We start from the raw sequence: 15,570 nt of genomic DNA, 5'->3' as shown, positions 1-15,570 counted from the left end.
AGGTAGTTCTAAGCCCACTCTTTTTATGTGTTGTCTCCTTTATGTGGTCTAGTTACAAGCATCCATTTATCTTTACAACCACACAATGCTATGAGCTATTATACACAGGCCAAACTTAACATAACAGATCAATTAAATAGCCCCGGCCTGACACATAGATGGCGCTACTAGAATTAAATCCATATCTTCTTTAGTTAGCCCTAACACTCAAGAGATGCGTGTATAAATTTGACAGCTGTCGGATCATTAGTTTGTGAATTATAGCATTTTGAGTGAAGCAACTTTTGTTATTGTGAAAAAATGGATACAAAGTAATTTCGCGTGTTGATAAAATATTGCATTTTGAAGGGAAAAAATACAGTTAAAAACTTGGCTTGATGCCGAGTTTCCGGACACCGCCCCAGGAAAATCAACCATCAAGGATTGGCATGCTAAATTTGGACGTGTTAAAATGAGCACCTAAGACGGTGGACGCCCAAAAGAGGTTGTTACCGACCAAAAAATTAAAGATATCCACATAATGATTTTGAATGACCGTAAATTGAAATTAAAATAGCAGACACTCTAAAGAATCACGAATATTGGGGTATGAGAAAGCTCTGAGCAAAGTGGGTGCCGCGCGAGCTCACTTTTGACCAAAAACAACAACGAGTTGATTATTTGGAGCAATGTTTGAAGGTGATAAAGCGTAACAATCCCGAGGTTTTGCGTCGACATGTGACAATGAATGAAACATGGCTCCATCATTTCACTCCGAACTCCAATCGACAGTCATCCGAGTGGACTGCACACGATGAACCCGCTCCAAAGCGTGGGAAAACGAAACAGTCGGCTGGCAAGGTTATAGCGTCTGTATTTTGGGATGCGCATAGAATAATTTTCATTGACTACCTTGAAAAAGGAAAGAATTCAAAAATCCAATTCAATCATATCCCTGTCAATATTCTTATTTCTTTTGTCTTTTTGAGCTCATTTACCCATGCGTCAACACATGTAGCGTTCTTGTAGCATTGTGAAGTTCTTGTAGAGACCTATGATATACGAACCTGCAATTTTATTAAAAGGGGATTTAATTATTCTTTCAATTTAATCCCTCCACACCTCAAAATCTTCAAACGAATAAAACTTCAATGTTTCTTATTCAATTTTAATATTATGGAATGACTATATAATCAACGAGCTGTAATTTTGACTAGATATTCTCACATAAAGGGTCAAAGTCATAAGGGGTAAATCAAATTTGCCAATAATCCAAATAAAAATAAAAATTGAGTAGGTACGCACCTGGATAGAATGTCTCCATATCTCCATTCACAATAGAACAGCTACAAAGGCTTTTTTCACCGTATTCACAAGTGAATTCATGTATTTGTACTCAAAATATGAACGGTACAACTGCTTCTGGCTGTCGTAGTTCATCGACTACCTCACGAGGACTTGTAAATGGCAACGTCACAAAATCAGGCGGAAATTGTCGAAGTTTACCGAATGCCGGCTGAGATCATCTAGAATGAATCAGGGGCATTATGGTAAAATAAAAACACAGAGTAATAGGGAGACTACTCAATATGAGCCTAGATATATAGTAGTTTATTTGGAAAAGTAAATTCAGTGATCTAAAAATATACAAAAGTTACATACCCAATAATTAAGAAACTAATTCATTTATTTTTAAAATCAGCGATGAGAAAATAGAGCTAAATCCCTTTTATGGTGACGAAAGTGCGTGGATATGCAGGTATTTATAGATTAATAAAGGCGTTTGTGCTTTAACCGAATTTATCCAGAAAAAGTGTTGTTGAACATATAGCATAACCGATAACAATAACTATAGAAATACTAACAGTATTATAAAATAAAATGTGACCAATAACAAAATAATATTTACTAATTTGTATTATTTATATGATGTTTTTATATATAATCTAATTCATATAACATATTTAATATCATAACAAAACACCTTTTTATATATTTTTTAGAGTCTTCTTTTTATCAACTAGGATTTATCTAGACTGGACCTACTGTTTAACGTAAGCGCCAAATTACTGTTATCGCCATTAAGGCTACCGACTGACGAGTGACCAACTTGGAAATCATCCCAGAAGACATCCGGTCTTACCCAGCCTGGTTACTGGCGTGACTGGGATCATTTTCCTTGACGGATTTTGCACTCTTGCTTAAGGACAATCACAAATGTTAAATAATCACAAACATAAAGACCATGTCGGCAAACACCTTTTGTGTCACATGGTAGTGTTATGCTCATTATCTATTTTCTGTTGATCCATAAATCTCTTGCTTCAGCCGAGGTTTTTCCTCTCTTCTGAAAAATTTCTCCAATACATTCATCCCAAATTCACTTAGGTCGCCCTGTGATTTGTCTCCTCTCCATTTTTGTTTCCATTATTCTTTACCAATCTTATATGCGGTCTTGTCATGGGCTGTAACTATCCCCACCAATTGAAGTGTCTCTTTTCTATATAATTTTCCACTAATGGTGCATCTTTGTTACACCGCAGACTCTTCTGGGTTATTTCATTTCTAGTGCTTGTCATCTTATTTTTATCCCACTTTGAGTTGCCCGCAAAAGAAGTCTTTTTGAAAGTCTCAAAATCGAATGTTAGGGCTAGTCTGCAAATTGCTCTGTACACGTCTATTTTAGTTTTTCTTGACTCTGCCATAACCATTACCTTCTTTTTGCTTTTATTGATTTTTATTGATCACACTATATTCTCTTAGGATCATATTCCATCTGCTTACGATTCTATGTAATGACTTTATAATCTATCAGTTATTATTATATTGCTTTTCCATATTTTTATATCCCAAAGCCTTTTTTTATACCCTAATTCAGTAATACCGTTGTACATATATATATATATATATATATATATATATATATATATATATATATATATATATATATATATATACATATATATATGTATATATATATATATATATATATATATATATATATATATATACATATATATATGTATATATATATGTATATATATATATATATATATGTATATATATATGTATATATATATATATATATATATATATATATATATATATATATATATATATATATATATATATATACATGAACCACTTTAATTTAGCATAATTAATGCTTAATAACATTTGATTATATTAGTCATTGTACATACATTGTACATTGTCAAGGCATAAACATTATAATACGTATTTAATTGAATAAAATGTGCTATTATTTTACATCCATTTACAATATATATTTTTTTAGAAAAAACATCAATCAGTCTTTAGATGAAATTTCAGAAAATAATAATATGTATTGCGACATCATCCGAGATCGTCAAGATGCTTCTTTGAGGACCAGGTACGCCAAGTTGTCCTGAAATAAATATAACACGGTTACAAACAAACCATTTGTTTCAGTGGCAAGGATATAGACTCGCCAGATGAGGTTCTGGAACAAAATCCGGTGTATGGACTACAGGATCGACCAAAGAAAAATGTATTTGATAACAATCTCAGGTATTTATCTACGTGTTTTTTCGTTCGACAACTGTTGGCAATTATGCCATTGTATCTAAGCTCTGTATACCTAGCATTCATTAACATTCTTGTGAAATAAGCGTTTTACAATGTAATATCACAACAAAGAGTAGTAAATAATAAAATTGTAAGAATAATTCAAGAAATATACTGAAAAAAACGTTCAAAGCTCAAGCAGGACTAAAGAAGGTGGAATTTTAAGCACAATCCTATTTATAAACTAATGAAAAAATGTTAAATAGACCAAACAGAAGCCTATAAATATACCTATATACATTAACAAAAGAAAAATATCAAGCGAAACTAAAGTGGAAGCATACAAAATAGTTTACAAGCCAACCCCAACATTATAAACTAGTTTAATTTAAAAAGACATTAAAAAGAATTAAGACTTCGGACACAGAAGAGAATATGGGAAGCAAAGACCGCGGAGGAGAAAACCACAGAGTGACCTAAGCAAATCTAGAATCAATATATCAGAGAAATACTTCAAAATAGAAGAAAGGCTACGCCTAAAGCAAAAAGACTGAGTAGAGACTGAAAAAAATAGATGGAATTTATATATGGAACATCACTTATTCGTATTTGTTAGTTACACAGATCTTCATCAAAACCGGCCCACTAATTTCTCTAATTTTCAAACATAGCTCTGATGAGTGGTCTCAGACCACTGATCTTAACACTTTATACTTCGAGTAACTTCGAACAACTTGCGATACCACCAATTTGTATATCTGCTAAAAACCCTAGTTGTGAAGCAGAATTCCTTTAAGGCTTATTTTTGACTAGCGACCCGCCCCGGCTTCGCACGGGTGCAATGCTGATACTAAATTAAATACACTACAGAAAAAATATGAACGTTGTATATAAAAACATAGCGGCCCGCTCCGACTTTGCACGGGCATAAAATATATATGCCTATGTCACTCAATGAAAACATGATTAAAATCAATCCAGTATTTTTGGTTCATTCATTACTGCCCTTGGCCTGCACGCATTAAATTTGGAGTAAAACAATTCCTCTTCCCCTATACTTACTATGAAGATTTCCTGCTATCTTTGGAATATCTAAATTCATACAATTTTTATTACATTACACATTTTTAAACGCAAATTTTAAATTTGTAATATCTCCGAAAATATTTGTTTAATTTACATGCTGTAAGGAACCATATTGATCTATATTAATTGCACACTGTATTTAAGGTACTTAATTCGATAAGGATTAATGCCGTATTGCTTAAAATAGCTTCGTAAATAAGCCATTTTCTCACGTAAAAAGTAAACAATAAAAATGGTTAATGTGGGTTATCCCTAAAAGATAAACATATACCATCCCGGACTTTTTTATAGATCTTTTTATGGTGTACAATACTGTAGTACATTAATTTGATCTAACTCGTAGGGTTAGGCAGCGTTTTTGCTAATTGCTAAATAAGCATAAAAAAATAGGTTAATTTACGACATCACGTTAGAAACCTCTAAAATTAGCAATGTTGCCTTAGTATATTATGCATGTATTATACATATAAACCTTCCTCTTGAATCACTCTATCTATTGAAAAAAACCGCATCAAAATCCGTTGCGTAGTTTTAAAGATTTAAGCGCACATAGGGATATAGGGACAGAAAAGGCGACTTTGTTTTATACTACGTAGTGATATATTTTTCAAAAGCCACCAATGCGCTGTATCGAATTGGATCGTAGAAAAAAATCCTGACATAAAATTAGCTCAAAATACACCAACTGATTTTTTGTTGCAGACCTGTGCTATTTTATGATAACAAATAATATTTTTTTAGGCATGCTAATGACAACAGGAAGACATTCATAACTGAAAACGACTGCTACTGGAGTGTCACGCAGAACAAAGAAAGGTCATCCAAAATAGACTGCAACGACAACACCATCAAACTGGAGAATGCCCGAGTCTCCTTGACGAACATCTCGACAAGAAGCGGGGAAAATATGTACTACGAAGCCAATCAAGGAAACAACAACGACGATTTGGTGGAATATGTAGACATCACGTATACCGAACTCGACAAATCCGCTAAAAAAGAAGGTAAGATTATGATGACCCAGTTATCGTGATCATGACTTCAATTCCTATGAATTTATTATACATTTAATAAAATGAGGCTTAATGGACCATTTTCCCTGTAATCATTGTCATGTGGGGTAACCATAAACACAAAAATATTTATACCACAGGGGGAAATTAAAAAATAGAATTTAAATAAAATATTTTATTTAAATACTAGCTAATATTTGTATAATAAATTTTCACAATACGTCAAAAAACAATGTCTAATCTGATAACTAATAATTTATTTTCTAATTGTGCATCGTTATTGCCTTAAATGTTATATAGAAAAAAAATAAAAATTGTCCAAAATATACTTAAAATACAATATTTGAATTTTCTGAATATATTAATTACACGACATTATTGACTACGAAACTCCCTTTTCTTTTTTAGATATTTTCATAGATACTTAATTGGACACTATCCATATTTTCATATCCTTTTGCAATCCCATTTGTTTTTTTTTTCCAGAACAAGCAGTTATTATTTTTGTTATTTCGTTACCTTTGCTCAGATGTTCGCACGTCAATATATGTAAGGCAATGTTCTTGCTCTTTTTAACCGACTTCTAAAAAGAAGAAGGTTCTATGTTTGGCAGTATATATATATATATATATATATATATATATATATATATATATATATATAATGTATGTTCTGGAAAGTACCGGAAAGTTATAACCGTTACTTTTTTCGGAAAAAACTTCATAATTGTTATGAAAATGGAAAATGTATTTATTCAAAACATTGGCCATCTTGTCCATATTTCAGGAAATTTATAGATGCTGTCCCAAAAACTGTTTGTTCTTTGAGCAAAACGATTCATCGAGCCATTTTCTAACTTATTCGAAATTGGTGATATATGGACGGGACAAGGTCTGGAGAGGACGGCTTTCAACGCATCCTTAACCGTTTTTGCTTTATGAGACAGTGCGTTATGGTGCTGTAAAATCACTTCAACGTGTCTTCGAAGCCATTCTGGATATTTTTCGATCAATTCTTGGTTCAAATTCATCAACTGTTACCAATAGCGATCACTATCAACTGTTTCATCAGGTTTCAACGGTTCGTAATACACCACACTACTCTGGCCTCACCAAACACTGAGCAATGTCTTGCAATCAAAACAATCTGGCCTTGGAGTCTTTCGGCCGGCTTTGCCGGTTAATAACCATGATTTTTTGCGCTTAGAGTTCTCAAAATAAACCCTCAATTTTTTCATGACCTGTCAATATTCAATGCAGAAATCACTTCTGATCATACCTTTGAAGCAGAATTTCACAGATGATTTTTCGATTGTTTTTGAGTTTGGGTTATATCTCCATCCAATAACACTTGCGGTTTCGCATCGTCAAACTTTTTCAATAAGGTCAGAGCATACTCACTTTAAGTTTCTACCAGTAAACGGTGACCTTCGGCGGCTTTTTTCTCTTGATTAAAAGTAATGCATCCCCTAAAAGAGGCATAAATCTATGATAATGTTATTTTCGCAAAATATAACGTACTAGCGACCCGCCCCGGCTTCGCACGGGTGCAATGCTGATACTAAATTAAATACACTACAGAAAAAATATGAACGTTGTATATAAAAACATAGCGGCCCGCTCCGACTTTGCACGGGCATAAAATATATATGCCTATGTCACTCAATGAAAACATGATTAAAATCGATCCAGTATTTTTGGTTCATTCATTACTGCCCTTGGCCTGCACGCATTAAATTTGGAGTAAAACAATTCCTCTTCCCCTATACTTACTATGAAGATTTCCTGCTATCTTTGGAATATCTAAATTCATACAATTTTTATTACATTACACATTTTTAAACGCAAATTTTAAATTTGTAATATCTCCGAAAATATTTGTTTAATTTACATGCTGTAAGGAACCATATTGATCTATATTAATTGCACACTGTATTTAAGGTACTTAATTCGATAAGGATTAATGCCGTATTGCTTAAAATAGCTTCGTAAATAAGCCATTTTCTCACGTAAAAAGTAAACAATAAAAATGGTTAATGTGGGTTATCCCTAAAAGATAAACATATACCATCGCGGACTTTTTTGTAGACCTTTTTATGGTGTACAATACTGTAGTACATTAATTTGATCTAACTCGTAGGGTTAGGCAGCGTTTTTGCTAATTGCTAAATAAGCCTAAAAAAATAGGTTAATTTACGACATCACGTTAGAAACCTCTAAAATTAGCAATGTTGCCTTAGTATATTATGCATGTATTATACATATAAACCTTCCTCTTGAATCACTCTATCTATTGAAAAAAACCGCATCAAAATCCGTTGCGTAGTTTTAAAGATTTAAGCGCACATAGGGATATAGGGACAGAAAAGGCGACTTTGTTTTATACTATGTAGTGATATAGCTTTGAAGTTTGATGTCAGTAGAATAAAATGACTTATGTGTCAAATCATAACATTGCTAATTTAGCTAACAGCGACATCTATTATAAAAATTAATAACTATATTAATTATAATATAACATAATTATATAATTATAACTAATAGTAACTTTTACTGTCAATACTATTTGATCGCACTCTCGTAAAAAAACGTACATATTCAACTGAAAAATTTACTACACAGCTAAATCCTGGTAATTTATAACCGACTTATATTCTTCCTTCGTATTTAGATAAGAAGAAACGCCGTTTTAGTAGTTTCTACAAGAAAAACAAAAGTCCCAAAGAAAAAAGCGAACACAAGATAATGAAGTCCGAGAGCTTTCTACGTAGAGTCTTCATAAAGCACAGGAAGAAGATTCCTTCTACCAGCACAATTCAAAGTAACAACAAAGAAATTGTAATAGAAAAAGTGGATACGGTCATTGGAAATTTGAAATCTCTTCACGTAAGTCACTTTTATTTCTATGTATTTCTTATTATTAGTAACAATTCATTCAACAATATCATAGTCAATGTCAACATAGTCTATCCAAAGTTGCTATTAACATACGTCATCAAAATATTTAATGTATTGCCTGCCACAATTTGTAAATTCGTTTTAGAATCAGACAATATTTCCTTCTCATTTTATTCTAGTTAAAAAGTGACATAATGGCTGTCGAGCACGTAAAAGAATGAGCCTATCAAAGTCTTATCACTAATGCTTTCAAGAATTTTGCATACGTCTGACAGCCGGGCGACTTTGAAAGGCTCATTCGATTAGGCGTTCGAACTAACCAGACAGCATTGTATCTCTGTTTAACTAGAATAAAATCATTCTAGGGCTCTAAATATCAGCTCATCGATCTATCATTCATAACTGTCATTAATGGGTATGGTGTTTAATGATTGCAAATGCAAAAAAAATGGCGTTGCTAATAGATAATAACCAATTTTTTAATCGGTATAACGAATAAATTAACCGAACGAAATCCATAAATTGACAATAATTAATTAAAATAGAAGAAAAAAACAAAAAATAAAATCACAGATTGATAGAGAGACAATTCGGGAGAAAAGTTTTGCATCTTCCATTTGCCAGGTCGTAGTTTCGGCTAGATTTTCAATTTGCTAGATCGGCACTCCAAGAATTTGATTGGTTAGATTAAATTTCTATTATAAGCATCCATAAAGAAAATATTTTGTTGTTAATGGTAATTGATTTGTTCTTAACAAGAACCACGCATACGCTGTACGCGACACCGTGGTTTCATGTTACTAACCCCTATCGATTTGTTGACAATATTATAACCAGTATATAAAAAAACCAAATTTAATAAAAATAAAGCGATCCCAATGACATCTAGTTAGAGAACGCCACAAAGCATAAATAGATAAAGTTAAATCTACATGAGTCATAAGTCTATCAAGATTATTGAGTACATAAGACGAAATAATTTTCTTTTTAACTTAACTACATAACAGTAACAATAAATCAAGTACTTAAATAATATTTATATTTCATTTAATAATAATTATTAGTTGATTATTATTACTTAAACAGTAATAACTTAGATTTGATTGACTGATTATTAAACATCAATCATTTTACACTTTTTACCTTTTTCTTTTTTACCTTTATTTATAATTCTAAGCTAAAGTATTACAATATATCGCTACAGTGTCCCAATACTATTGGTTCAATCAATTATCAACCACTCCGAAAAAAAAAACAGAAATTTAAACGTATATTTATGTTATTAACATCATTTATAATATCACCAGTGCTATGATGTTATTCCACTTAATGTCTTTAGAAATCGATATGGAGTAGGGTCTACCCACATAATAGCATAATTTACTCTAGCTCAATCTCATTCATAAATTACTTTTAGGATAAATTGCAGTTAGAAATCGAGCTCGCTAACAGTAAAAATCAAGAAATGATTTACGATGAAGTGATCAATGACGATTATTCGAAAACGAGTAAGTTATTATTTAACAATGGATCAGTAGAACTTAATATTCGTGAATTAATTTTAGATAAACAAGACAAAAATGACGATGAATCGCAGTGCCCTATATTGCCTCCAAGAAACAACAGAGCAAAACGAATGTTAAAAGATATCCCAATAAATCACAGCGACAAAAGTCCCTCACAAACTAGAACACAGGAAATTGATGAAATATTAGACGATCTAAATAAAGAGAGCCAATCAACAACACACGATGATTCAGGGGAAGGTAAATTGAGTTTTAAATACTAAATAGTTTTTTTTTAATTAGTTTCTCAAATTCAATCATATTAAGCATATTTCCACATCACGTGTGCAAATAAAAAATGTTTTAATTGAAGTTTAATTTAAAATTATGACATCTCTATCTATCTATCACTTTAACCATAATTTAAATCTGACATTGTCAAATTGACTTTTGACATTTGTCTGTCATCAGTGACATTTTATATATAATTTAGTGTTTTTGTGATTAATTACTATATAGTAAAAACGAATTACACAGCTTTGAATTTCACTATTGTTGTAACTAGCAATGAAATGATATCCGATAAAAGATAATGACTGATATATCAAGAGTTTTTAAAACAAAACTAAATAAAACCATCCCTGTTAGGATTTATTAATGATGTAATGCTATGAGAATTGACTCCTTATTAATATCCTTACACTCCCTAGTTTTTAAATAATCATTTTATGTTGTTTTTTTTATCTTTATCATTTAATTTTACCACTTGTATCACTTGTGTCATTACTTTATTATTTTTTACATTTTGATTATTATGTAATAGCCTACCGTTGTAATTTTTTTAGGGAATGTGAAGAAGCTTATTAAAAGATTTAGTATGGGTAAAGACGATGGCGTCGAAATACGACTAAAAAAGAACTGGGATAGACGTAACGGAGCTCGCGAAACATCAAACACCGATTCCAGTGACCTCAACAAACTACTAGACGAATTAGCCAAAGTCACAACGGCTCCTATAATGACTCCCGGAGTCACCACCAGCCTCATCAATCCCGAAATCACAGACGCCGAAGTAATTAATGCTTTAAACATAATTGATTGAATAATTCGCACCAAACGTTACAGCTTATGAATATTATTCCTATTAGAACCAGAAGACTGTCGGATCCCGATTACGATATTCCAAGGCCTCATCGGTCGCTTACAAACATCCAAAAAAAAGATAATAACGCGTTGCAGGCCACTAGATTTTTTGGTCCGATTTTAAATTCGCCCAAATTAGAGACGCACCAAAAAAGGCCGTAAGTTTGTTAAAAAACATTCGAATTTAAAAGGATAACGTTCCTCATTTTAGACCAACACCGCCAGTGGATTATTCCAGCGTACCGAGTATGACTCCAGACTCTCTAGAAGTCACCTTCAGGAAATCTCATCAAGAGGATCATAACTCTTATCATTCCCATGAGTATCTGAATTACCAAAAACACAGTCATAACCACATAGACTTTATAGTAGAAAATAATCTTTACGATGATCCTAGACTACTCTACAAAGCGCGTGGCGAGTTCAGATTAATAAATGGTGGAGACATGAGGAAAGCTCACTACAATCAAGAGATGGAAAACAATTTCGTGGACTCCCTGGAAACTTAAAGATGTTGCTGTTGCTGCAAGATCTCCTTGTCTTAGGAAGTTTAGAACAAATACTAGTCAAACGATTACTCCGATTCCAATTAACAGTTTTGCAATGTAAACTGAATTAATTTTGCTCCCAATTTTAGTTATACGTGTATATTTCTTATTATGTGACTGATTGCTGTACATGATCATTAAAGTATGTTTAAGTTATTCATTCATTCATTTCAGATCATATTTCAATAATTATACACAAATTATTAAATTAACATGTAGATTTCAGGATAACTCTCAATGAAACTTCCCAATAAGGAGTTTTATATAAAAATATATTTACACAATATAAAACAATCATTTCTTTCCTTTCTTCTTCCCCCCTTTAAGCCGCTTCCGCACGCCCGTTGCTCCCTCAGTGTCATCATCATCATCGTCACCACCCTTCTTCCTTTTGCCCTTTTTCTCTGTCAAGTCGCGAACTTCCATCTTCGCTAATCTCTGAGACTCCGCCACTCGTTCTTGCAGCGCCATGACTTCGTCTTCCTCCGTCTTATATAACGGTAATTGTTTGCCGATAAGTTGCTCAATTCTTTGATATAGTTCAACATCATACTGAAATGCATTTAAAAGATATTAACAAACGTAAAACTGATATCAGTGTTGAAGAGAATAGTTCAAAAATTGCTCAGAGGTAGTGACGAATATAACTAGAATAATTTCATGATTTAAATCAATTGTCAAGTTAATACATCATAGCTGACTTAATATAATTATATTAAAATTTTAACAAGAGGTAATAATGGAGCTAGTAGCAACAATATTGCCACCAAAACTAAACAAGATGCTTGATACAATATTATACAATGATAAAAAATGGTTGTAGGTGCAGAAAATCAAAAAAGTAAGTGTAACAGACCACAACATCTAAGTATCAAAGTAGCCTATTAATAAAATAGTATAAATGAGTAATGGTAAAAGAAAACAGACAAAAGAAAAACAAACAGAAGGACAGAGAAAACAAACAGGCAACTATTAAAAATAGAGTAGATGACAAAAATTAAAGTAGGTCTGATAAATGGAAAAAATGGACAAAATTGCAGAAGAATTTCTTACAGGTTGTTACCATGATAACAAAAGCGTACATTTCACCTCGCTACGTTGCCTGTTTGTTGAAATATATTCATATATTAGGAATGTTATATATTATCTACACGTTAGATTTAATAGTCAAAAATGACTAAAATTAATTGAATATATTAATATTTTATATAACCATCAATTTATAAACATTAAGCAGCACCTGTTCAGTAAAACAGTGAACTATCGTCATATAAATTGATGACGTCAAAACGTCGCGATGTTGCCACATTAATTCTGAGTTTTCGTTAATTTTGGCTTAACAAAATTCTAAATAAATTATCTAAATAAAAAATAATTGCCTAGATTATCTTGTTCTGGTTGAAGTAATTTATTAGAGACGCAATCTGTTTCTGACTACCTAGTGGCATTTTAAATCACAACTATAATAAGCAGCAATTTGAAATTTGAAACAATTTGATTCGGATACATGTTCGAATGTATCATTTCTTTCTATCTCTCAACTAGAATAAAATGAGAAGTAGAATATTGTCTGATTTTAAAACAAATTTACAAATTGAGATAAGCAATAAGTTCGATAACGTGATAACGTGTTGCACGATTATTTTGAATACACTATAGGTAAGTATACTACCAAAAGAACTAATTATGTGACTCAACTGGGATGAAACAGAACAAATAAAATAACACAAAGACAAGTAAAAAGGATGGAGTGGACGAGACAAAAGAAAATTATAGAACCAATGGAGTTAAGCACAACAATAAATGAAATGAATGGAATAAAAAGAAATAACACTGTTATCCCAACTTTTATTACATAGAAAAAGAGAATTCAACACAAATTTTTATTTTTTTTACCTCTCATTCTGAAGTTGACCCTTTTTTTAGCTTATATGACTATCTGTACACCATTTATCTAAATTTATATTTATGATAAATCTTACCTGCGTTACAAATGTTATAGCTTGTCCAGACCTTCCTGCTCTGGCTGTCCTACCCACTCTGTGAATGTAGTCTTTACTATGGGTAGGTATATCAAAATTTATTACAATGTCCACATGTGGAATATCTAACCCTCTGAAGACAAACATGACAATTAATTATATTGAACACTGCTTCACCACAGGTATCTTTTTAGTGTGATTATCAGTGGTAGTGACGAAACTAAGCTATATATTCACATATATTCCTTCAATTTCCAAAACTTCTACATCATACAAATTTACTTAAAACACTAAAATTATCAAACAATATCTCACCTGCTGGCAACATCTGTTGAAATTAATATGGACCTATTTTTGGCTTTGAATTTTGTCAGTGCTGCCAATCTCTTATTCTGTGACATCTGACCATGTAAAGGTACAGCTGTGAATCCTAAGTTTCTTAACATTAAAGCAGTCCTGATTGTATTGTTGCAGGTTGAACAAAATATCATAAAGCTATTTCCTGCTAGTTCATTTAAAATATGTACCAAGTAGACATCCTAAAACCATTATCATTGTATTAGATTTGTGTATATTTTGGTTCCTAATATAATTTTAAAGTAATATTAATCAGAGGTAGTGACGATAAAACAATAAGTATATTTCATTAATACATCAATAAAAAGTTTATACATCATTTGGAACACACTAAATAACTATACATAGTAATACAATATATATTTACATACCTTAAATTTTACCGGAATGAAAATGTAATATTGCTGCAGCTTTTCTACTGTTTGGTATTTTGTAGATACCTCCACTTTTACTGGGTCCTGTAGACATGCCCTTTGTAGTTTTTTTACTTTTTTTGTCATTGTGGCAGAAAATAAGAATGTTCTTCTTTCACGTGGTATTACTTTCAATATTTTGTCTACCTCAACTTCAAAATCCATATTCAAAATTCTGTCGGCTTCATCCATAACTAAATATTTCAATGCCCTGTAATACATAGACAAACGTAAGTATTTAAATTCTATTGATACTATGTAACAATTACCTTAAATTGAATCCTTTTGTGTTTGTTAAATGATCAACCAGTCGACCAGGGGTAGCAATAATAATGTGGGGCTTTTTTGCCAATATTAATGCTTGTGACATCATATCCATACCACCTACTATAACAGCACTTTTCACTCCAATACTAGAACCTATTTTACTATATTAGTAAGGATTCCCAAATATTCATATTATAACTTACCTAATGCTTCAAATTGTTCTGATATTTGGAAAGCAAGTTCTCGAGTGGGTGTTAAAATTAGAGCAAAATGCCTTTGTGGATTCTCCAATAATGCCTGCAGTATCGGTAGAGCAAATGCAGCGGTTTTTCCAGAACCTGTCTCGGCTAAGCCAATAACATCCTTTCCTTGTAAAGCTACCGGAATAGCCTCTTTCTGAATTTTTGAAGGCTCCTTCCATTTCAACTGTTCACAAGCTTTGCATAAAGCGTCTACAAGACCCTAATGATTACATATTATAAACACATCATGTATAACAAATGGAAACAAAAGCCACGTGTTTGGAAATAAACTTACTAGATCCTTCCAAGTTTTTGGTTCTTCAAGGTTTTTGTTTTCGCCACTTGGTTCATTATCACTGTTTTCAGATTTGTCATGGGAATCATTTTCAGACATATTTTGTATTTTATTTTCTTCAGGTAAAACCATGATAAGAACACGCCGTCAGAATAAATGAAATGTCTAAATTTCATGGTTATGTTGAAATAATGTCACGTGGAAAGACAATAAAATAACCAATATTAAAAATAAAAATGTCAAAATTAAACTTTAATTATTCATTAATCTTGTTAATATATTTGAATACAATAT

The 15,570-nt window shown here is 31.9% G+C and overlaps 2 protein-coding genes across 5 annotated transcripts in view; one reads left to right on the top strand and one right to left on the bottom strand.

Moving 5' to 3' along the window:
* The window catches only part of LOC143202452 (uncharacterized), an 81,921-nt gene extending 69,907 nt beyond the window's left edge, over positions 1-12,014 (top strand). The window contains exons 6-15 of one of the 3 annotated variants that reach the window (XR_013007169.1): positions 1,682-1,738; positions 3,278-3,373; positions 3,433-3,531; positions 5,356-5,618; positions 8,298-8,512; positions 9,942-10,032; positions 10,090-10,290; positions 10,875-11,101; positions 11,178-11,330; positions 11,384-12,014. Coding sequence is in view for 2 of the 3 variants with exons in the window: in XM_076413996.1 (XP_076270111.1) it covers positions 1,682-1,738; positions 3,278-3,373; positions 3,433-3,531; positions 5,356-5,618; positions 8,298-8,512; positions 9,942-10,032; positions 10,090-10,290; positions 10,875-11,101; positions 11,155-11,330; positions 11,384-11,681 (1,723 nt within the window). In the remaining variant the exon portion in view is untranslated. Of the gene's footprint in view, positions 1-1,681; positions 1,739-3,277; positions 3,374-3,432; positions 3,532-5,355; positions 5,619-8,297; positions 8,513-9,941; positions 10,033-10,089; positions 10,291-10,874; positions 11,102-11,154; positions 11,331-11,383 lie in introns of all 3 variants that reach the window. The other 2 variants (XM_076413996.1, XM_076414004.1) reach the window with 2 other exon arrangements.
* pths (probable ATP-dependent RNA helicase DDX47) lies at positions 11,972-15,466 on the bottom strand. Of its 2 annotated transcripts, none has more exons than XR_013007174.1 (7): positions 15,277-15,466; positions 14,943-15,201; positions 14,742-14,892; positions 14,431-14,683; positions 14,018-14,241; positions 13,228-13,835; positions 11,972-13,034 (listed from the first exon to the last, which is right to left on the bottom strand). XR_013007174.1 is itself a non-coding variant. In XM_076414145.1 (7 exons), exons 1-7 carry the CDS (start codon positions 15,406-15,408, stop codon positions 12,015-12,017), a joined length of 1,410 nt encoding a protein of 469 aa, XP_076270260.1. In that variant the 5' UTR covers positions 15,409-15,466; the 3' UTR covers positions 11,972-12,014. The 2 variants fall into 2 exon arrangements, 1 of the variants encoding a protein (XP_076270260.1); XM_076414145.1 differs by having other exon boundaries at positions 11,972-12,272; positions 13,703-13,835.
* Positions 15,467-15,570: the final 104 nt, after the last annotated feature.

The sequence above is a fragment of the Rhynchophorus ferrugineus genome, unplaced genomic scaffold (genome assembly GCF_030347505.1).
Source record: "Rhynchophorus ferrugineus isolate W39M unplaced genomic scaffold, kcgeb_rfMv2 rfM1, whole genome shotgun sequence".
Taxonomy (NCBI): Eukaryota; Metazoa; Arthropoda; class Insecta; order Coleoptera; family Curculionidae; genus Rhynchophorus; species Rhynchophorus ferrugineus.
This window is presented reverse-complemented; position numbering and strand designations above follow the sequence as displayed.